The 21,027-nt window shown below is 58.1% G+C and overlaps 1 protein-coding gene across 1 annotated transcript; it reads right to left on the bottom strand.

Annotated features, from left to right (window-relative positions):
• Positions 1–5,610: 5,610 nt before the first annotated feature.
• On the bottom strand, positions 5,611–9,787 carry LOC306665365 (uncharacterized protein C8orf90; the record flags this gene model as incomplete). Its single annotated transcript, XM_079146794.1, has 2 exons — positions 5,611–6,077; positions 9,721–9,787. The coding sequence occupies 2 exons, from the start codon at positions 9,785–9,787 to the stop codon at positions 5,611–5,613; spliced, it is 534 nt and encodes a 177-aa protein (XP_079002920.1).
• Positions 9,788–21,027: the final 11,240 nt, after the last annotated feature.

The following is a 21,027-nucleotide window of genomic DNA, read 5'->3' as shown; positions in this document are numbered from 1 at the left end:
ACAACACCAGCCAAACTTGAGTGCCTGACTCCTCCCTCCCTCTGAGTCCACTGTAACTTTCAGGAAACCCCACTGGCTGCACCTCCAAGAGACCCCAGGCGTCCCCTCTCCACCACCTCCAGCCCTGCCCCTTCCCTGCCCAGCAGATGCCCCAGGCTCACCTGGACGGCTGCATCAGCCCCAGCCTCCCGCCCCTGCCTCCAACCCAGGGCAGTGGGGCTCCTCTGGACCAGTGTGCCGTGCCTCGCTCCTGCCCCCTCTTCCCTCCCTAAGCAGGCCTGTAGACACGTTTCCCCTAATTTGTCCCCATGAAGTTTTATTCCCACAGATACTGCCTGCGTATCTGCGCTCCATGCTGAAGACACACAGCGTCTCTAAGAGCCAGATGTTCCCGGGGTGAGAGTCCCCTTGGGAAGGCTCGTTCTAACGCGATAACGAGATCACTGACCTTCGCCCCGGTCAGGAGGGAGGCCCTCAGCCAGGCGCCTGCGCACCTTGGCCCAGGCTTGGCTGCACTTGCACCTGCCTTTGCTCCCTCCCACCTGGGAGACCCCTGCCACAGTGTGTCCAGCCTCCTTCCTCTGAGGACTCTGCTCAGACCCCCAAGCCTGCCAAAAAGTCTCACCCCGGAGCACTTGGACGGGGCTCCTGGGCCGCACCCTGAAGGGATTCTACAGAGGGACACCTTCCTCCAGGAGGCGCAGGGACAGGAGGGAGCCACGCTGACTCATCCTCCCTGCGGCCACACCCTGCCCCCCCAGGCTCACAGCCTCCTGCTTTACAGAAGAGGAAACTGAGGCACAGCCAAAGGAAGCCACGCATCCATGCCTGCAGCACTACGAGGAGCCCAGGGTGGGGCAGGGCCAGCTGCACACCGTGACCAGCCAGATGGGCCCCAGCTGGGCCGATGCCCGGTGGCACCTGCTGACCCTCTGGCTGGGGCCCATGGGCCATGTGTCTTGGTCCCCATGTTCGGGCAGCCCAGCCTGCCAGGCCCTCGGCACTCTGCAGGGGAGCAACTCCAAAGTCGCACGGGCTTGCTGCTCACGCCTGCTGTAGGGCCCGCTGTGCCAACCCAGGACTCGGGCAGTCTAGCCCGTCACCGCGGCAGAGGGAAAGGGGACTCTGTATGGCTACCAGGCTTTGGCCCAGAAGAGACAGGTGTCACCCGTCCCATGTCTCATCGGCCAGCAATGGTCCCCTGCCAACCCCACCCAACCTTGGGGTGGAGGTGCAGCCCCACCTGGGGAGCCCAGAGGGAAGCAGGACACTGGACTGCTGTGGACTGCACAGAGCCCATCTGGCCAGCCACACCAGACCCAGCACCTTGGCACCAGGTCTTGGTCTGGCAGCTGTGCCGCCCGTGTGCAGCCCCTGCCCTCGTTCTAGCCCTGCAGCTGGCCCGAAGATGAACACAGCTTTCCGCCAAAGGCCGGGGAGGGACTTCAAGTACGTCCTCCTAGCAACTCAATTAATCCTCCATCAGAAAGTCTAACACAATCAATTTGGGGAGCCGATCAACATCATAACACAGTAATTAGGAACAACTTTCAACCCTGAGTTTCCTTTGAAGATTGTAATTGCAATTAATTAAACATCCTCATCGCTCCTCAGAGTTCGTCCCGAGGAAACTGAGGGGGGGTCCCGACCCCTGTTCCCAGTAGCTCAGTTATCAAAAGGGGATCTGTCTCCTTCGAATACCAAAGGACGAGAAGTCACCTGGGGCAGCTGTGAGGTCGGGCTTCTGCATCCACACCAGCCTCCCGCACTCCCTCCCTCCCCAGCCCTGCCAGGGTTCCCCAGCCCCTCCACACTGCAAGACAAAATGCCCGGGTCACAGGGCACATTCAGGAAGTGTTAGCTGAGCACCTGCTGCATGCAGGCCCATAGGACCATGGGTCCTGCAGCACTGCTGCTCGGCCAGGGGTGAGACGAGGTCAAGGCTGGGGCTTCTGAGGCTCAGCCAGGGAAGGACAGGCAGCCAGGTGCCAGGAGGATGAACAGGACACTGCAGGTGACTCTCCTCTCTCAAGGCCCAGGCAAAGACAAGGGGGCTAGGGATGGCCACTGTTTACAAAGCCCAGAGTGGCAGGTGGCCAGCCTATGGCCCAGCTCATGGAGTTAACAGAGGGCAGACCGTCCTCAGCGGGGCCAAGACGCTTGTCCAAGGCCACATGGTTGCTAACAGGAGGAGCCAGCCGCTTCTGACTCCACAGCCCTCAACCTGAGCCTGAGGGACATCAGGTGTTGGGGAGAAGCCAATGGCTCCCGAGCCCCAGCTAGCAGCAAGACCAGCCTGCCAGAGGAGGCAGAGTGGACAGTCGTGGAAACCACTGTCCTCTATCTGCTAGGATCTCACTGTCCCAGCAGGCCTGGGGCCTCACCCACAGCATCTCCCACAACCCCAGGAACCCCAAGCCTCTGCTACTGTGCTCTAAGGACTCTGAAGCCCTAAAAGAAGCCTTGGGGGCTGGGGGTTATGGAGTCAGTGAGTGGAGGGCCCGGGGCTCAAGCCCAGTTCTACTGTCCTCTGAAACCTGGGCAGCAGTCACTTGCCGACACGGGGGACACAAGGACCCAATGGCACACGGCCAGCCCTCAATGCAGTAGCCATAGTATTCCAGCTTGGGTTTGCTTGGAAAAGATGGCCAAGTCTTCTGGCTAGTCAGAAGGAAGGCAGGGTACAGTGTCACCACCCAGAGCCAGGATCTATGACTGACAAGGAAGGGTCTCCCTCCAATTTCCAAAAATGATTTGAAGTTCATTACTATGCCCACAGTCCAGGCATCAGGAGACTTGAAAGGCAGGCGGCTGCAGGAAGCAACAATGCTGGGGGCCAGGGGAGCAAGTGACCCGAAAGCCGTGACAGAGGAGTCAGAACACATGCACTGTGAGCACCCCAGCAGCCGCAGCAGAAAGGGAAGTGCCAGGGCTTCCTGGCACTCCCCGTGTGGGAGGGAGGGCGGGAGGGACGCTGGGAGTGTGGCCCAGCTCTCGGCCAGGAGCAATGAGCAGGGGGCTGTTGTGAAGCCCTCCCTCCCCCACGGGACGGCTCCCTGAGGCTGGAGGTAGGCCTCTCTCCGAACACACACCTCCCAACAGACGCAGCCCAGAGCTGCCTGAGCTCACGCAAAGTCAGAGACCCCACCCTGTGGCCAACTCAGACCTTGCTGCTCCCCATGAGCAGCCATCTGAGGCGATGTCGCAGAGTCCACCCAGAAGCTGAGTGCTCCAACCTCCTGGCTCTGCAGACACTGTAGGCTTCCCATCCTCCCTGCCTGTGGCCACCATGGTGTTCTGGGCCTTACTCTCACAGCCAAAGTCCTCCTGCCCTCTTGCCACAGGGGTTTGCTCAGGCCACCCAGGCCTATGCCCAGCAAAGCAGATACTCAGGCCACGGCAGTCAGGTCAGAGATAGGCCTGTGATCCACCTGCACGAAACAGCCAAGCAGGTAGCTCCTGGGGCTAGCGGAATGTGCAGCCGCTCCTCCTGAAACAGCTCATGGACACCTTCTCAGAGGCCAGGGGAGACTGTAAAGGGGGGACGTATGCCAGTCATGTTGCCTCTGCTACGGAAGCCAGTCTGATGGCAAGACCAACTTGATGGAAGGCATGGCTTCTGTGACAATCTTGAACCCCTGGATCAAACTTTCCCTGAAGCTTGTGTCATTTCTAGGCATTCCAGTTCCCTGACCCATCCAGTTCCTCTCAGGCTTTAAGCTGGGAGGAAGAGTCTGATAATCCACTTTCTCAATCTGCTCTAGCCCCACAGACACTTGGCTCAGGTTCTTTGACTCACAAAGGCTTTGTCCATGCCACCTCTCTGCCTGAGCACCCTCCCCTGAATCCACATGGCTGCGTGTCCTTATCCTCCCAGTGAGCCACCTTCTCCATGAGGCTGTTTGAAGTTGGGACCCACCTATTCCTGTTCTTCACAGCACTTTTGTTCATTGTTCTATCTGACACTCGGAGTCTTGGTGCCCTGGACCAGTGCTTCTCTCACCAGTGGTGGTAAAGGACCAAGGGTTTTGTTTCCAATCTGTCACAGACCCATGCCTTTGTGAACAACTTTAAGAGTAATTTTCTAGAAAAAATGAAATACAAAGTGCAAACCCCAAATTTTTGCTGTTATACTCTACAGCCACAAAATTGCTGTCAGTTGGTTATGCTTCTAAGTGCCCACTTGCACCACCACTGTCCTCGGAGAAGTGTGTGCTCCAGCTCCTTGAGGCCAGCTGGCCTGCCAAAGAGCTGCTGTCCCTGGGTGGCCCTCACCTTGGTGGCAGGGCATTAGTGATCACACTCGCCTCCTGTCCCGAGGAGGTCTGGCTGTGAGGCCCCGCCCTCTCCTGGGCCCCAGTGGGGCCGGCTTCCCACTGCCCTGCCCACAGGTGACCTGCTGTGCCTCCCCGTCACTGCTGCCTTCCCTGCCTGTCTCACTGCCCGGCCCGTTTCCAAGGAAGACCTTCCAAATAAACCACTTGCACGCAAATCCAAGTTGGGGGGCTGCTTCTGGGAGCCCAGGTGGTTTGCAGCACAGGACCTGTGATGTGATGCCATTCTTGCTGCTGGCCCATTGGGAATCCAGTGCATGGACACCATTACAACGGAACTGTTTGGGCATCTCTAGAGAATTGAAGAGACGGATCCACAGGTGGAAAGGAGCCCAGAGCGGGGGCTGGGGTCTCGGCTGGGGTCGGTAACAGCAGAGGAGGAGAAGCAGGAGACCCCTCTTCCTCAGCACCAGGCCTGCTCCTCCTCCAGAGATGAGCATTCCCTCTCAAACTAGTTCTCCAGCAAAACCAAGCAACGGTTTGGAAGAATCTTTCCTCACCCCCACAGGAAGCTATAAATAACTACAACTCCTGGATTCCAAGAAAGAAAAGAAACAGCTTCAATTCCATCCGCCCTTGAGTGAGGCAGGGCCTCCAGTCCTGGGTTCACCCACACACCTGGAATCCACACTCTCCAAGCAGTAAGCAGCCTCCTGCCCAACAAGCCACGGGCCTTCCTGCTTGTTGTCCTGCAGGTCAGAGGACGAAGCTACAGACAGGGTCATCAGTTCCTGCCTCCAGCCACCCGGAGTACACAGGCCCCTGCCTGTGGCTTCTCAGGATGGAGACCTGGCCACCCATGCATTCCAGGATCTGTGAATTCTCCCTGCCTGGCAAGGAGGGACCCTCTCTCCAGAGCAGGGGCAGGTTAGCAGGGGACCTGCAGGCCTGAGAAAGGGCCAAGTGGAAGTGTTCAGGTCCTCCCCCACCATCCCCAAGCGCTGTCATGGAAACGGGAAAGCAGCCTAACATCTACCCACAACAGATCCTGTTGGAGATCCCAAAGGTGGGCACTGGGGGCGGAGGGCTGGCCCCTGCGCACACACTTCACCACAGTCCTCTTCCCTGCGGGCCAGCCTGCCTGGGGACCATTTCCAATGGGCCCTTTCACTTTCCCCGCGTTTGAGAGTCCCATCCCACCACGCACTGCTCACCCGCCCCACCTGGCCTGGTCGCGGCTGGGATGCAGCCATCTGGTGCCCGCCCCACCCCGCCTCCCGGGGCGGGCGCAGCTGGGACAGTGCCTGTCCAGGTGTGAGCGGAAAGCACTCTTTATTCACTCCCGCGGGCCGCGGGGGCTAGCCCAGCCCGGGCGGCCGGCCTCGGGCGGGAAGGCGGAGGGGCCGGGCGCCAGCAGCACGAGGCCAGAGGGCTGGCCGGCGCCCGCGCTGGCGTAGGTGAGCGCCAGCTGCTCCAGGCGCCGCTTGCGCGCCGCCGCCTGCGCCGTGGCGTGGAGGGGCCGCAGCAGCGCGGGAGGCTGTGCGCCCGGGCCCCGCAGCAGGAAGTCGAAGCCCACGCGGTCCTGCGGGTCGTAGAAGAGCGGCCCGCGGGCGGGGTCGGGCCCAGGCGGCCAGGCGAACGGGAAGGGCAGCGTGAAGTCCTCGGTGAGCACGCGGATGGCGAAGTCGTCCTCCTTGCCCAGCGCGCGGTAGGCGCGCCCGATGCCGCGGAAGTGCGCCTCCCAGAGCTGCGCGTCCCCGCCGTAGATGTCCGGGAAGCGGGGCTCCTGGGGTGCGGCGGGACCTGAGGTGGGAGCGGAGACAGTGAGCGCCGGCGCGTCCCTGCAGCTCCACCACGCGAGGCCAGGCCGAGCAGTGACCGCGGTGCAGCAGATGGAGCTGAGGAAGAGGCCGGGCGCAGAGGCTGGAGAATCTGGAAGGAGCCGCCCCGGGAGGTGGAAAGGCAGACCTCGCCGCTGGCCAAGGTGAGGGCCACACAATGGGTCCGGCATCCCCCCAGGGAAACGAAACAGCACAGCACAGCGAACCACGAACGGCAGGAGGGTCCTGTGGGCATGGAACAGTCTATGCCACTGTTATTTGTACAGAAGGTTCCAGATGGAGAGGAGGCTAGTTTGGCCAGTCTGACCATGCAGGGACTCCAAGCAGGCACAGGATGTTGGGTCCAACCTGCAGGCAGTGGCATTTGGGGCAGCTGGTGAAGTGGTCACTCAGGTGAAAGTTTGCCCTGGCTACTTTGAACACAGAGAGTGTTCTGAGAGTCCTGCCTGGAGGTCAGGCCAGCCCAGGTGAGGAGGAGGTGGGGACAAATCCAGGCCTTGTAGATGGAGGTGGGAGGAGCCTGATAGTCGTCTTCGCAGCCTTGGTGTCTGACCCTGGGACCTCCCCCATGGAGAGTCTAGTTGGAAGGTTTGGGTCCTATCCCAGGAGCAGGTCTAGATCTCTGTGGCTTTATGAGAGTCCCAAGTGAATCCCATGGGATCTGTGAACCCCAGGACCTACTCTCAGAGAGTACCGTGTGCATGCACACAACACTCGAGGGGGCTTGGTGCTTGCCACCCTTGAAGCCCACCCATGATCTCCAGATGGCAGCCCAGGACACTGGCTGTGGTCCACATGCTGTGGGACTGTTGTGTCCATGACAGGAGAGACCCTTCATTTTTTCTCTCAGTTGTCCACTCAGTGGCCAAGGCAGCCCTGGGCCCTCCTGGAACACAAAGCCCAGTGGAGAGGACATCGTGATCCTGAGCTAGACTCAGGACAAAGATCAGGCCATTTCCAGGACAGATGGCCTGGGCGATGGATGGATGAGACCCAACACAGCTCCAGTCATGGGCTCTAGGAAGCTGACAGGATTTCACCTTTTTGCTGGCAAAGGTCCAGGGCAGAGTGTCACACAGGAGACTAAGTCAGGACCCCTGGGCTGGGCAGTCGCGTTCCACTATGCCACACCTGACTCCTGAGCCTCTGATTCCGATTCTCCCATCCACACAGATCCTTGTTGAGCACAGACTCTGCTCTAGGCACCAGCTGCAGCCACAAGCAACGTGGGCTCAGGTTTTGCACACTCTGGTGCAGTCAGCAGACTGGGGGGGAGCCTCCTTTCTGCCCTTGAGAGACTGCACTATCTTCTGTGAGCCTGTTTCCCCTGCTAGAAGACGGTAACAACGAAGCCCATTCTGCTGCATCACAAATGAGATGGCACTAGCCAACTGTTCCAGAACTGGAAGATACGTTCCTGAGTCGGCAGCTGGGACAGCATCACGGGACTGTGCCAGGAGTCTCCAACAGGGGTGGGTGGGGAACCACCCCACCAGGCTGAGTGGGGCCTGAGCCCTGCCCCACGTGGCTCAGGGTCTCACTCTCAGCACCATGGACAGCACTTGCAAGGCAGCGCCTGGAGCTCCGCCCCTCAGGCGGTCCTGTCTGCCTGGCACCTCCTCTCTGCAGGCCTCCAATGACCTGAACTGCCACTCAGTGCCAGCCAGTGGAGGGGGACGTTGGAGGAGGGGCTGTGGGTGGGAAGAGCTCTGGAGAAGGGCACTGCAGATGGGGTCCCAAGGAGGGGAGAAGGGCACTGTGCTGGCCGGTCATCACAGCCCTGAGCACAAGAGGACGACTTGCACTTCACCAGTGGGTCTGGTGGTTGTCCTGCAGATGGGTGGAGGGGTCAGGATGGCAGAGGCAGGGCAGCAGTCCAGGTGGGAGGGGTGGGCAGTACTGAGTGTGCTCAGATGCTGAATTGTCTTGAAGCGGGAACCAGCTAGACCTCCGAGTGTGGTATGTGGAGCAGGGTGTGAGTCAAGAGGACATGGGGCCTCAGCCTAAAGGAGTGGCACCATTTACTGAGATGAGTGCTAGCGGAGGAGCAGGCTGTCCAGGGGAGTGGAGCTTAGACTTGGACAGGTTGGTGTCCCTAGACAAGCAAGGGAAGAGGTGCAGAGGAAAGTGTCCTCTTTGAGCCCAGGCTGGAGACAGACGCTGGGAGAGGGCATTTACTGTCGTGGAAGTGGGTGAGATCACCAAGTGAGTGACCTGACGAGGGAAGAGCCTGGGCCCTCTGTCCTCCTCAGGTCAGGGGCGGGAGCCAGCAAGGGGACTCAGAGGGGACAGTGGTGCAGGAGCATGGGGTTCTGAAACCAGAGGGAGCTGAGTCATGTGCTGCCAATGGGTGACGTCAAATGAGGCCTGAGATCTGACCTCAGATTTAGCAGTGGGAGGTCATGAGTGACCTTGACCAGAGCTGCATTAGGGAAGTGCTGGAAATTGAAGCCTAATTAGAGTGGGTTCAAGAGCAAATGGGGGGCGATCTGGAGACAGCCAGGATGGCAACCTTTTCAAGGAGTTTTGCTATAAATGGGGAGCAGAGAAATAGGGCAGTTGCTAAGAAGGAAGTAAGGTCAAGAGCAAGGATGCATGGCAGGGCGCTTTCATGTGGACGGGAACTGAGTAGAGAGGACAAGCCACGAGGGGGGAGCCGGCCAAGGCAGGCGTGCAGAGGGAGCCAGGACCGTGGGAAGTTGGCCTTGCAGGGAGCAGGCAGGGTGGGCAGAGCCGGGGCGCCCAGGGTGGGGGCCTGAGTCTTCCTCTGATGGCTTCAGTTTCTCAGGGAGACAGGAGAACGGAGGGGCTGTGCTGAGAAGGGGCACGGAGAGGCAGCGCCAGGCTGTTGCTAGGAGAGGGAGGCTGGGCAGACAAGGCCAGGCAGGGAGCCTGCCCAGCAGAGGAGCCCTGCAGACTGGCAGTCGGGAACGGAAGGTGAGAGCCCCGCTCTGCCAGCTGCGTGGGCACAGGCAAGGTGGGTGGCCATTGGGGATTTGCCAGACAGGTACAGGAAAAGGAGCACGTGCCTGGAGAGGCAGAGCCGGATGCCCCAGGGTAGAGGGTAGAAACAAAGGTGGCTGGAGGGCCTCCAGGGCCCGGGGCTGGACAGGAGCCCCAAGACCAGGCAGCGGGAGTGCAGCCTGGTGCAGATGAGGCTGGCTGGGTCAAGGGAGGTGGGCAGGGACAAGAGCCTCAGGGCCGCGACAGAGAGGTGGGGCCAGTGAGCAGTGGGCCTGGGGGGTGGGTGGGGGTGGGTGGGGGCCCTCCCCTATAGGCTGGGGCCTGATATCTAGAGGTCCTCAGGGAGGGGCAGCAAAGAGAGCCCTGCCTCTCTAGGCCTCCGGCTTCCAGTGCTGGAAGAGAAGCAGCCCCCTCCCCTGCGAGCACTGCTGGGGAGGGGGGTGGGTTCTGGGAAGTGAGGAGGAGACCTGAGCCGGTAGGGTGGGTGTCCCCCCCCTGGCCAGGTCCTGCTGCACTGTCCTGTGACTTGGCAGAGACCCCCTGCTGGAGGAGTGGGTGGAGCCTCTTCCTCCTCCCACGTTCTCAGACCCCAGGTGCCAGTGTCCCCGCCCCCGCCCTGCCTCCTCCGCCATGCGTCTCACCTGGAGCGGCGACTGGGGGAATGGGCAGGCCTGTGGGGCTGAGGTCCCCAGAGCAGGGGGAAGCCATGTCAGCAGCAGGGGTGAGGCTTCTGTTTATCTGGCTGCCCAGGAAACTGGGAGGGGACTTCTAGGAGGAGAGAACCTTCCATTTAAAGGGCCCCCCCCCCGGAAGTGGGGCAAGCAGGGGTCAGAGGGCACCATGGCCTCAGGGGCACTGAGCTCTCTGTGGGCAGCCCTGCCCTCCCTGCCCTATGCAGGGCTCCTCTCATGCCAACTGCTCATCCCCTTCCCTCCTCGCACACCCAGCAGGAGCTCCCGGTCCGCCCAGCTTACCTGCCTCTGCTCAGGGACCATCAAGACCCACCCAGCCTCAGAGGCCTCCAGGCCTAGCCTCACCCACCCACCCAGGTTCAGGGCCCCATGCCCTTCTTTCCTTGGCTCAGGTAGGTCTGGTTTCCACAGTCCCAAGCTGTGCATGCCCACAAGGCAGCCAAGGCTTTGATCTAGTGCTGGTCAGCCTGCCCCAAACCTGGGCATCCCATGAGGGTCCCAGGACCCAGGGAGCCCCAGGTCAGCAGCTCCCCACTTCAACGCCAGCAGGGCCCATACTTGGGTAGATTCAGCCCATGGGGGTTCAAGTTCCCCCAAACCGGGCACAAGCACTGGCAGGGTAGCAAGGACGTGAGACAGAAGGGAGAAAAGCCCGTGAGGGTGCCTGGCGGGCGCCGGGGCTCAGCCAGGAGCACTAGGGTGCCTCCCGGTGACCTACTATGTGTGCAGGGCACTCCTGGAGGTTCACTGCTCCCCATGACCAGGCTGCAAGCAGGTCCGGTGGCCAGGGGTGACCTCAGAAAGAGGTGAGTTGGTGCTTTTAGCTCTGGCCCTGGGGCCCCTCGGAGAGAAGACCCAGCCTCAGCCCACCCTGAGGGCAAGACTGGGCTCCCACAGTGCTGCCTGGGGCTGTTTGTTAGAGCAGCCACCCATCTGATCCAGCAGAGCCAGCGTGGGGAAGGGGTGAGTTATGGGAGAATGGGGCCCAACAGGGCCTGCCCACCACCTCGGCCTCTGCGTTCCTGCATCTCCACGCCTGCAAGCGGCCTCTGCGGTGCCTCCCCTCCTCTGCAGGACAAGCGCACCTATCCTGCAGGTCCTGTTCTCGCTACATGGAAGTCTCCTGGCCTGCTCCACCCAGAGCCCACAGGCCTGGCTGCCCCTCCCGTCGAAAGTTGCCCCGTTGGGTCTGGTCCCTTCCGTGCTCCCGTGGGCTCCCATGCGCACTAGCCCACAAGCAGCTCCCATCTTTGGTCCAGGACCCCCATAGCCAAGGGTTGAACCATGTGACTCACTCCAGCACCCTCGGCTCAGGCCACACTCAGGTGTGGGAGCGAGGAGGAGAGAGAGGGAGGCAGGCCTAGGGTGCCACGGGAGGACCCTGCCGTCGCCCATCTTCTCGCCCCTGGGAGCCCCTTAGGCAGGTCTGCACCACCTCCTCTGGGCCAGACCGGTGGCCAGGGTCCACTCAGCCACGTGAGAGGGCTGCAGCCCCTCTCCAGATGAGCCCACCCCTTCCCACCACTTCAGCCAATCTGGGCACAGGAGAGACCTAGGGAGGCTGGGGCTCTGGTGGACCCTCGCTCACTGGGGCTGAGCAAACACATGGCCTCCCTGAGCCCGTCTTCCCCTCTGTAAAATGGGACTGAAAACAGCCTATCAGAGGTTAACAAGAAAATCAAGGTGCCTTTGAGAAGGGACGAGGCAACGGAACGAAACTGGAACCCACCCTGGTCATGATGGGCTCCCAGCCTTGAGGGCTGGCTCCCAGGACACCTCTGCCTCTCCCACCCCACAGGTCTCTGTCCCCAGGCACTAAGGACAGCAAGGGTGAGACAGGACAGGAAAACCCTCCACCAGGAAGTGCTGGAGCCAGAGTGGGAGCCCAGGTCCCTGTTGGGGCCTCACCAGAGACAGAGGCAGCAGGAGGCCTAGAGCCACCAGGGGCCTGAGATCTGCAGTGCACACGCGGCTTCGGTGGCTTTGGATTGCTCATGCAAGGGGGGCCAGGCTGAGTTTGCCCACTGCAGCCAGCTAGTCCCACTCAGCCGTCCTCCAGGTTCTACATGCTGGCAAGCCTGGGCCTTGGTGTCAGGGCTGGGTGATGCTCCTCCACAGCACTTCCTTAGTGCATCCCCACTACTGGACACGGAGGCCAGTTCCGTGCCGGCTGCCTGAACCGCACTGCAGAGGACACAGGCCACTCTTCTCTTGAGATTCCGATTTCAGTTCTTTCAGATGTGTACCCAGAAGTGAGATCGCTGGATCCGACAGCATTTCTATTTTTAATTTTCTGAGAAACCTCCACACTGTTGTCTGTATCAGCTGCACCATTTTACATTCTCACAACAAGGTGCAAAGGCTCTCTTCCTCCACGTCCCTGTCGCCTGGCCTTCTGGGAGTGGCATCTGAGGGGTATGAGCCAACGGTCCTCGTGGTCTCCATCACGTGCCCCAGTGAACACGGAGCGCCTCCCGCGTGCCCACTGGCCATTCGTCTCTCTCCTTTGCAGAAATGTCTGCTCGAGTCCTTTGCCCGGTTTCCGTGGGGCTTGGCCGTGCCCACCATTGGGCCCAGTGGTTCCTTAATCTACCTGGCTGTTAACCCTTCCTCAGGTACAGGTATGCAAACACCTTCCCCCAGCCAGAGGCAGCCTTTTCGCTTTGTTGTTGTTTCCTTTGCCGTGCAGAAGCATTTCAGATCCATGTTGTCTCACATGTCTATTTTTGCTTTTTCCGCCTGTGCTTTTGGTTTCATATCCAAAAAACCATTGCCAAGATCAATGTCAACCAGCTCTTCCCCTCTGTTTTCCTCTAGGAGTTTGACAGTTTCCGGTGTTAGTTTTAAGTCTTGGGGAGGATGCCGGTTGGTCAACTGGATGCTTGTGCCCATGGGAAGGGAGGAGCTGGAGTGGCACCCAGCTGACAGAGGGCACGGGTGCTTGCCGTGCCCACCTGTCACCTCCAGTCCACACCACAGCCTCCACCATCCCACCTTCCAGGCAGGCCTGGCACAGCTGCAGGAAGCACAGCAAGAATAACACTATGAGCCGGCCACCGTGGCGCATACCTGTAATCCCAGCAGCTCGGAAGGCTGAGGCAGGAGGATCGTGAGTTCAAAGCCAGCCTCAGCAAATCAGCAAGGCACTAAGGAACTCAGTGATACCCTGTCTCTAAATAAAATACAAAGAAGGGCTGTGGATGTGGCTCAGTGGTTGAGGGCCCTGAGTTCAATCACCAGTACAAAAAATAAAATAACATGAAAGAATTGCACTTATGGGTGCCCAGAGAAATTGTGGGTGGCTTCAAGGTGGCCTGGGCTGGGGTCTCCAGGGGCAAACAGGGAAGTACAAGGAGTTTCCTTAGGAGAATGGCAGGTTCCAGGAGGAAGGCAGTGCCCAAACAAAGCCTGGAGAGTGGACTGCCTAAGCCTGGGGACCCCAGGAGTTGGTGAGGGCCTGGGGTGAGGGTAAGAGGGCTGCCCTGGCCTGGGTCAGGCCCCTCCTGCTAAAGGTTGGCCTGTGCAAAGGTGTGGCAGTGGGACTAGTGTCCAGACCTCCAGGCCCAGCCTAAGGCTGCAGGATGCCAGGTCCCCATACCCAGGATGCCCCCTGCTGGTCCCTGGCTGGAGGGAGTGCAGCTGGGGAGAGCAGGTCGCTGCAGCCTTGAGGGCTGGGGCGCAGGCTCTGCTGGGTCCTAGGCCCCCTCCCACCAGGGTCCTGTCTGGCCCCACAGCACCATCTGCTGGCTGCTCAGGGAAGCTGGGCAGCAGACAGTTGAAACACTGATGCAGGGTGGGAAGCTCTCTCCGCGGCCCCTGGCTGGACCTGCTGGGAGGGCCACGTGGTCCAGCCGCCGCCTCCTCACCTGGGACCTCTGTGGGAGCCTGCGCCTAAGCCCTGCTTCTCCCACTGACCGTGGTGCCTCAGCCAGCTTACGGCCCCCTCCGGCTTCACCCTAACCCCAGGCCGCAAACATGTCTGACCGTCAGGCTGATGTGAGGAGGAGGTGCTCACCAGGCAGGGACTGTGTGTCCAGAAGAGGTTGGTGGTGCTCACTGATGCCAGAGATTCCAGAAAGACAGGCGCGCAGCTGAGCCAGCCAAGGCTGTCATCCGTTGTTTTCAGGTGTGGTAAGACAGTGACCCTGACTTGTGTCCCTGGCCTGCTCAGGCTAGAAGCCTTCGCCTGCTCCAGCCTATTTGGGGACACCCCATAAATGGAAGCTTGGTGGCCCTTCTGCCTGGTGGCATTGCACCTGCCTGTGACCTGCTGGGAACTCTCCTTACTCTGAAACGTGCCCTCTTGAGGAAACAAGGTGGCCTCACCTGTCCTCCATAGTCCAGGTGTGAGTGAGTCTGGGAGCCATGAAGGCCCACCGGGCCTCGGAAGATCTGGGGCAGGACCTGCAAAGCTCCAAGGGCTCGTTCCTCTTGGGCTCGGCCTCCCTGGCACGTGCTTCCCTCTCGAGTCCTAAGGAGGGTCGTGGCCACCCCAAGGGGGCTTCACTTCTAGTGCCACAGCCTCCTTCCTGGCTGCAGTTCCGCACTCCTGAGGCCAGGAGCCACCTGCCCAGACGCCCGTGTTTATCGCCGGGTCACCCAGAGCTTGGCTCTGCCAGCTCCGTTGGTGTGAGCGCTACGCAGCTGGTTTCAAGTCTCTGTGCGACACCATGTAACAACATTGGAGGAATGTGGGAAGCCTCCATTGTATCCGTCCTGCCCACACAGGTGTGATGGACAGGAGTGACCTCAACAGCACAGACGGCCCGGGGACAGGCGGCGAGGAGGCTGGGCGTGGCCTGTTGAAGGTTTCTACCGCTGTCCTTGGAAATTCAGGAACCAGTCTTGCAATGCTGTCATGTGGCTCCAGCACACCCCTGCCCAGCGGCACTGAGAAAAAGGCCACCAGGGGCCATGCGGGGCCCTGGGATGGGGGCTCTGGGAACTGAGGCGGGCACTGGGGCTGGCCAGGCCCCCCGGTGCCCGCTCGGCAGCTCTGCAGGGTCAGTGCCCAGGGATCCTCCTTTGTGAGTGGATTTATTTTAACAGTCACCCACCGTGCTCAGAGGACAGGATGGGAGTCCAGGGTTTCCAGACAGGCAGGTTCCTGGCCGGCTGCGGCTGCTCCCTGGCCGCACAGGCACACGGCGCCTCCTGCAGCCAAGTCCAGCACGCCTGGAGGCCGGGCACCTAGGCTTCATGTCCTTCCGCCGGTGGCGACGGCGTTTTGTCCTCTTTTGCCGAGATGCCCTTGGGCTGGGGCACGTGCGACCTGGTTTGGCCATGATGCTGGTGCTGGGATCCCAGGTCTCCACGCCTGCCAGGTACTGACCTCAGTGGAGCGTCTCACTGACCCCAGTGCAGTCCAGGAGCTGGGCGGCTCCACTTCCCTTCAGCAGATGGGAAAGCAAGGGGCAGAGGCTGAGTGGCCGGCTCCGGGTCACAGGGTCAGTAGAGGGCGGCTGGATTTGATTCCAGGGCGCCGTCCTGCCCCGCTCCCACTCTGAGCCCCAGGCCGTCCTTGCTGCCTGTTCTGGTAGTGGAAGAGGATCCCAGCCGGGAGTCGAGTACCTCGAGTCCTCAGAACAAGGCCTCAAAGGTGCCACTCCGTCCCTGGACCTGCCATCAGCACAGGGACCTTGGTCCAGCAAAGGAATGGCCAAGTTGAGTCCCCAGGTCTCAGAGGACAACTGAGGCCCAGAGAAGGAAGGGACAGGCCCAAGGCCTCTGTGGGGACACAGGTCCACATGAAGGTGCCCAGAAGTGAGCACACAGGTGCACACACACCTGCCACCCCACAACAGCCTCACCTCAACAGTGCTGGCCCTGGAGCCATTGTGACCTCAGGGTGAGGTCAGGGCTGGCCAGGGCGGGGCAGGCGCCGTTCCCAGAGATAAGGCTGCTCCAACAGATGTGAGCAGAGCTGGCGGCTGGGCGCGGTGGGTCTCCAAACTGCACCCTGGCCATGGACAGGCAGCACTCTGAAAGGCTGCACAGCCGCACAGTGGCTGGTAGGATGTCCTCAGCCATGCCCCTCAACCCCAGGTCAGCTCAGCGCCCAGGGGAATGTGGGAGCTTGGGGTCTTCACCTTCTGGGAAAGTAGCTCCAAGGAAGCAGCTGGGATGGACCCCGGCCTGTGCTGGGGCTCCTGCCACCCGGAGTGGCTGGGAAGGGACTTGGGGTGGACCAGGATACTGCTACCCCACCGGTGGAGAGGCCAGGAGGGACGGGGCCTGGACTGAAGCACAGGCTCTATCTTTGCCATGCCTGGCAGCTGGTGGATGGCTTGTGAGGCCCAGAGACAGGGAAGGGAAGGATCAGCTGAGACTGTGAGGGGGTGAGTGGATGGAAGGACAGACAGGCAGACTGGCCACTGCTTCTCTGGGTGCTGAGTCCCGCTGGGCAGAAGGGAGAGGATATGGTGGGCAGTTTCCTGTGGAGACAGGAACATGAAGAGAAGATGGCTTCTCTAGGACTTCAGGCCCCAGAGTCCCCAGGTGGACGGGGCAGCTGCATCCTCCAGTCCTGGCAGGTCCCTCCTCGGCCTCCTCTGACCCCCTGGCCCAGGCGGTCACCCCCTCCCTGAGGGCATTGGGTAGTTCTGCTGTCTAAGGGTTGCCTACCCCATGGGTCCCAGAGCAGGGCTGGGAGTGTGGCTGCTCCAGAGGGCTGGCTGTGCCTGGCCTTCCAGGTTCTGCACAGCTGTCCGTTAGCATGTGGCCAGACCTGTCACCTGGGCCACAGCTCAGCTCCCTCAGCAGGAGTCTGCTAATGGGGTGCTTCTGTCATTTTCCTATTTTTAAGAATGGAGGCCACACAGGTTGTGACACAGGTCTGAAGTGGGCAAGGTACAGGCCTCTTGTGTGCCTGTGGCTCACGCTGATGGCTTCCATGGCCAAGGGAGGCCAGCCCACAGCTGCCTCCTGGAAGGCCAGCTCTCCTCAGCAGAAGGGACTGGTGGTCTCTGAAGGCTCCCAAGAGGGTAAAGTATGTGCTGGCCTCATGAAAGGTGGCAGGCTGGGGGGCCTCCCAGAGCTGCCTCTGCTCCAGAACCCCAAGAAATGTCAGAACACAGGGCCTCCCAGATCTAGGCTGTGGAGTCAGGGTCAGCTCTGAACTTGTGTCTCCATCGGCAATGATGGGCCAGGGTCAGGCCCACAGACAGCTGTGTGCAGTCCTGAGGCGGACACCGTATGCCTCTGGGGTGAGCTGCACCATTCCCAGGTGCTGTCATTCGCTCGTCACACACTGTCCCCAGGGGACAGCCTTACCCAGATGGCATGTCCTTGGCAGGGCCTTCCTGACCTGGCTCTTCAAGCTGACCCATGGCTTGGTCAGTCCCTTTCCACTCCGGAATCTTCCAGTGTCACATCCAGCCAATGCTGTCCATGGCTTCTCTCTGTTCCTGTCTCCTCTTCCCCAGGATGTGAGCCCATCATGGAAAAGGGGGTGTTCACTAACTGTCCCCAGACCTGTGGCACCCGCACACAGTCGGCACTCACTAAATACAGACTGAATGAAGGCAGGCACCACAGAAGGCTGGGGACAGCCCTGGTCTACTCAGTGCCCCAACCGCGCACTAAGGCCTGGGTGGCTTCAACCACAGATGTTTCTCTTGGCTCTGGAGGCAGGAAGTTCAAGGCCAAGGTGCGGGCCATGGGCTTCTGCTGAGGGCCACTTCCTGGCTTGCCTACAGCCCCCTTCTTGCTGCTGGGGAGAGAGCAAATTCTCCAGTGTCTCTTCTTACGAGGCCACTAATCCCATCATGATGTCCTGCCCCCGTGACTTTCCCTGAACCCAAGCACCCCCAAAGGCCCCACCTCCAAAGACCATTGCATTGGAGGCTGGTATGGGTTCAGGAGGGGCATGCAATTCAGTCCACAGCAGGAACTGTGGAGACGGTGGCCCCCCAGACCCCCTCAGGTCAGATGCCCCTCCCTTCTCAGCTCCCAGACTTGGCAGATGCTTCCGTGGACCCTGGGACCGTCAGGACAGGTCACCAAAGCCCAGAAGTGCAGGAATGCACGTCCTGGGAATGAGGAGAAAGGAGAGGGGAGGAGGGGTCAGCAAAGTCAAGCCCAGAGGTCAGCCAGGTACTTGGGCAGCTGGCTGCAGGGGACAGACCACCAGGACCCTGGTGAGCTGGAAGGGCCGTGGCAGCTGCCTCCGAGGAGGAGGATGGGCTGGGGGTTGCCTTGGCTACCTCACTCTGCCATCGAGTCCTCTGCTCCTCCCACAAGTACTGTGTGCCAGGCACTGTTGTCGGCGTGGGACGAGCGTTAGGGATCCCTGCCCTGGGATTTCCACTCCAGGGTGGGCCCAGCCACGGAACCATAGGCGCAGCAGCAGGGATCATCCACTGCCACCTGGTGAAAAGTGACAGAAAGAGTCGGGGGGTGATTGTGATTGCAGGTAAGTTCATCAAGAGGGAACACTTGGCAGAGGCTCAGAGGAGGCAACGGCCCGGGCCAAGCAGCTCTCTGGGGAAGACTGTCCCCCGACTGCTGGAGAGGCCAGCACAAAGGCCCTGAGGCAGAAGCATGCCTGGTGGTGTGCACAGCTCCGGGGAGCAGTGGGAAAGAGCTCAGAGCACCACCGCCCTGTGCTCACACATCCTCTTTCCCTGTCACTGCGTGATTTACATATGACAAAGTCGCCTTAGAGTGCAAGCTCCACAAGCTTTGACAAATGCGTGCCAGCAGTAGTAGCTCCGGGGTCCGCTGCTGCCCGCTTGCCCTGCGCACCGCAGCTCACGTGCCTCCATGGGCAGTTCCCCCTTTTCCTGCCGCGCCCCGTTCTGCGGCTGTTCCGCCTTCACCTGGCCAAGGCGTTTGGATTCTGCTGGCTTCCAGCTGCAGTGAGTAATGCTCGTGGGAGTGGGAGTTGTGGTGCACAGGGCGCCTGCCTGGGGTGGGACAGGTGGAGCTCTGTGAGGCAGGGCGGCCTGGTGTGCAGGCTCAGCCTCTGCGTCCCACCAGCATGGCCCTTTCCGTTTCCCTGATTTCAGCCCTTCTTGCTAATGTGTGTGATGTCCTGCTGCGGTTTTGATTTCTTCCCCTCCTGAGAAGTCGCTGAGCACTCTGTGTGTGTTTCCCGCCTGTTTGTCTCCCTGGGGGAAGCCTGTTCGAATCTCCTGCCTGTTTCGTGAGGTTGCGTATGTGTTTCTTTGGTTTGGTTGACAGAGCTCTTGGTGTAGTCTGGGCAGAGCCCTTAACACAGTGGGATTTGCAAATATTCCCTCCAGGTTTGCAGCCCATCTTTCATTCTGGATAGCTTTCCAAAAGCAGTGCTTAATTTTTATTAAATCGAGTCCCTGAGTTTCTCTCGTATGGGTAGTAACGCTTTCCGTGTCACATCCAAGAAATCTTTATCTCATTCAAGTCATGAAGTTCAAGAAGATTTTTCTCCTATATTTTCTTCTAGAAGTTTCAGAAGTTTGGGTTTTACTTTTATCTCCATGATGTCCTATTTTTAGTTAACTTTTGCATATGGTGTGAAGTGTGGGCTGTGGGTTATTTTTGTATGGATATATCCAATCATCGTAGCACCATATGCTGAATCGGCTATCCTTTATTAATTGAATTGCCTTTACACCTTTATATAACTCAACTGTCCTTACATGTGTGAATCTTCTCCTCGACACCAGGTTTTATCCCATTTACTTATACTTCTGTGCTTTCATCAATATAACCAACCCTACCTTGATTACGTAGCTTTATGATAAGTGTTGAAATTTGTCATGACTGATTGAAATCAGTCCTCCAGTTTTCCCTCTTCAAAATCGTTTTGGCTGCTTTTTTTTTTTTTTTTTCCTTTCCATATAAATTTTAGAAACTGTTCGTGCATTGTTTATATATATATATATATATGAATTTTAATTGGAATTGCATCAAATATTTATATAATTTTTAAATTGATGTTTGAATAATATCAAGCATTCCAATTCATGAACATGGTATGTCTCTCCACTTTTTAAAGTCTTCTTGGTTTCTTTCATCAATATTTTGCAGTTTACAATATACTATACAAATATACAAACTTTGTTAGGTTTATACCTAAATATTTCATGACTTCTTCAGTTCTATTGTACATTTTTATTTCAGTTCCCAACAGCTCATTGCTAATATATAAAAATAAGACTAATTTTTGTACATTGACAAAACTTACAAATTTTCTGAACTTTTTAGTTCTAGTAACTTTTTCAGAGATTCTTTATTTGTCGTTTTGTTTTGTTTTGTTTTGATACTGGGAGTTGAACCCAGGGGCACTTAACCACTGAGCATCCCCAGCCCCATTTTTGTATTTTGTTAGAGACAAGTTCTCACTGAGTGGCTTAGAGCCTCGCTAACTTGCTGAGGCTGGCTTTGAACTCATGATCCTCCTGCCTCAGCCTCCCAAGCCACTGGGATTACAGGCATTTTTTTTTTTAATTTGGCCAATATCACTCCCCAGTATTCCCCCTCCCTCCCAGACTCCCACTTCTTGGTCCTTTTCCTTTACTGATCTCCCTTTGATTTTTAAGAAATCCTCCCCAACTTCGTTTTCCTTTTTCATCTCTAGCTTCTGCACATGAGAGAAAACATACAACGCTTAACCTTCTGAGTTTGACTTATTTTGCTTAACATGATGTTCTCTAGTTCCATCCACTTTCTTGCAAATGCCATAATTTCATTCATAATTTCATTTCAGAATTTTGTTCATGACTGAATAAAACTCCATTGTATGTACACCACATTTTCTTCATGATTCATCCATTGGTGGACCCCGGTGCTGGTTCCATAGTTTGGCTATTGTGAATTGTGCTGCTATATAAACATGGCTTTGCATCTATCAATGTAGTAAGGTGACTTTAACTTTTCAGGGAAAATACCAAGAATTGGTACAGCTGATTCATATGGTGGTTCCAGGCCTAGTTTTTTGATGAGTCTCAATGCTAATTTCCATAGTGTGCTAATTTACAGTCCCTCCAACAGTGTAGAATTTGTTATTGTTTTTATTCTTGATGACTGCCAGGCTGCCTGGTGTAGATGAAATCTCAGTGAAGTTTTGATTTGCATTTCCCTAATTGCCAATGATGTTGAACATTTTTTCTTGTATTTGTTGGCCACTTGTATTTCTTCTTTTAAGAAGTGTTTGTTAATTCATTTGCCCATTTATTAATTGAATTATTTGATTTTTTGGTTCAAAGTTTTTTGAGTTCTTTATAAATTCTAGGTATTAATTCTTTGTGAGAAGAGTAGTTAGCAAAGATTTTC

Source organism: Sciurus vulgaris (genome assembly GCF_902686455.1).
Source record: "Sciurus vulgaris genome assembly, chromosome: 1".
Classification (NCBI taxonomy): domain Eukaryota; kingdom Metazoa; phylum Chordata; class Mammalia; order Rodentia; family Sciuridae; genus Sciurus; species Sciurus vulgaris.
This window is presented reverse-complemented; position numbering and strand designations above follow the sequence as displayed.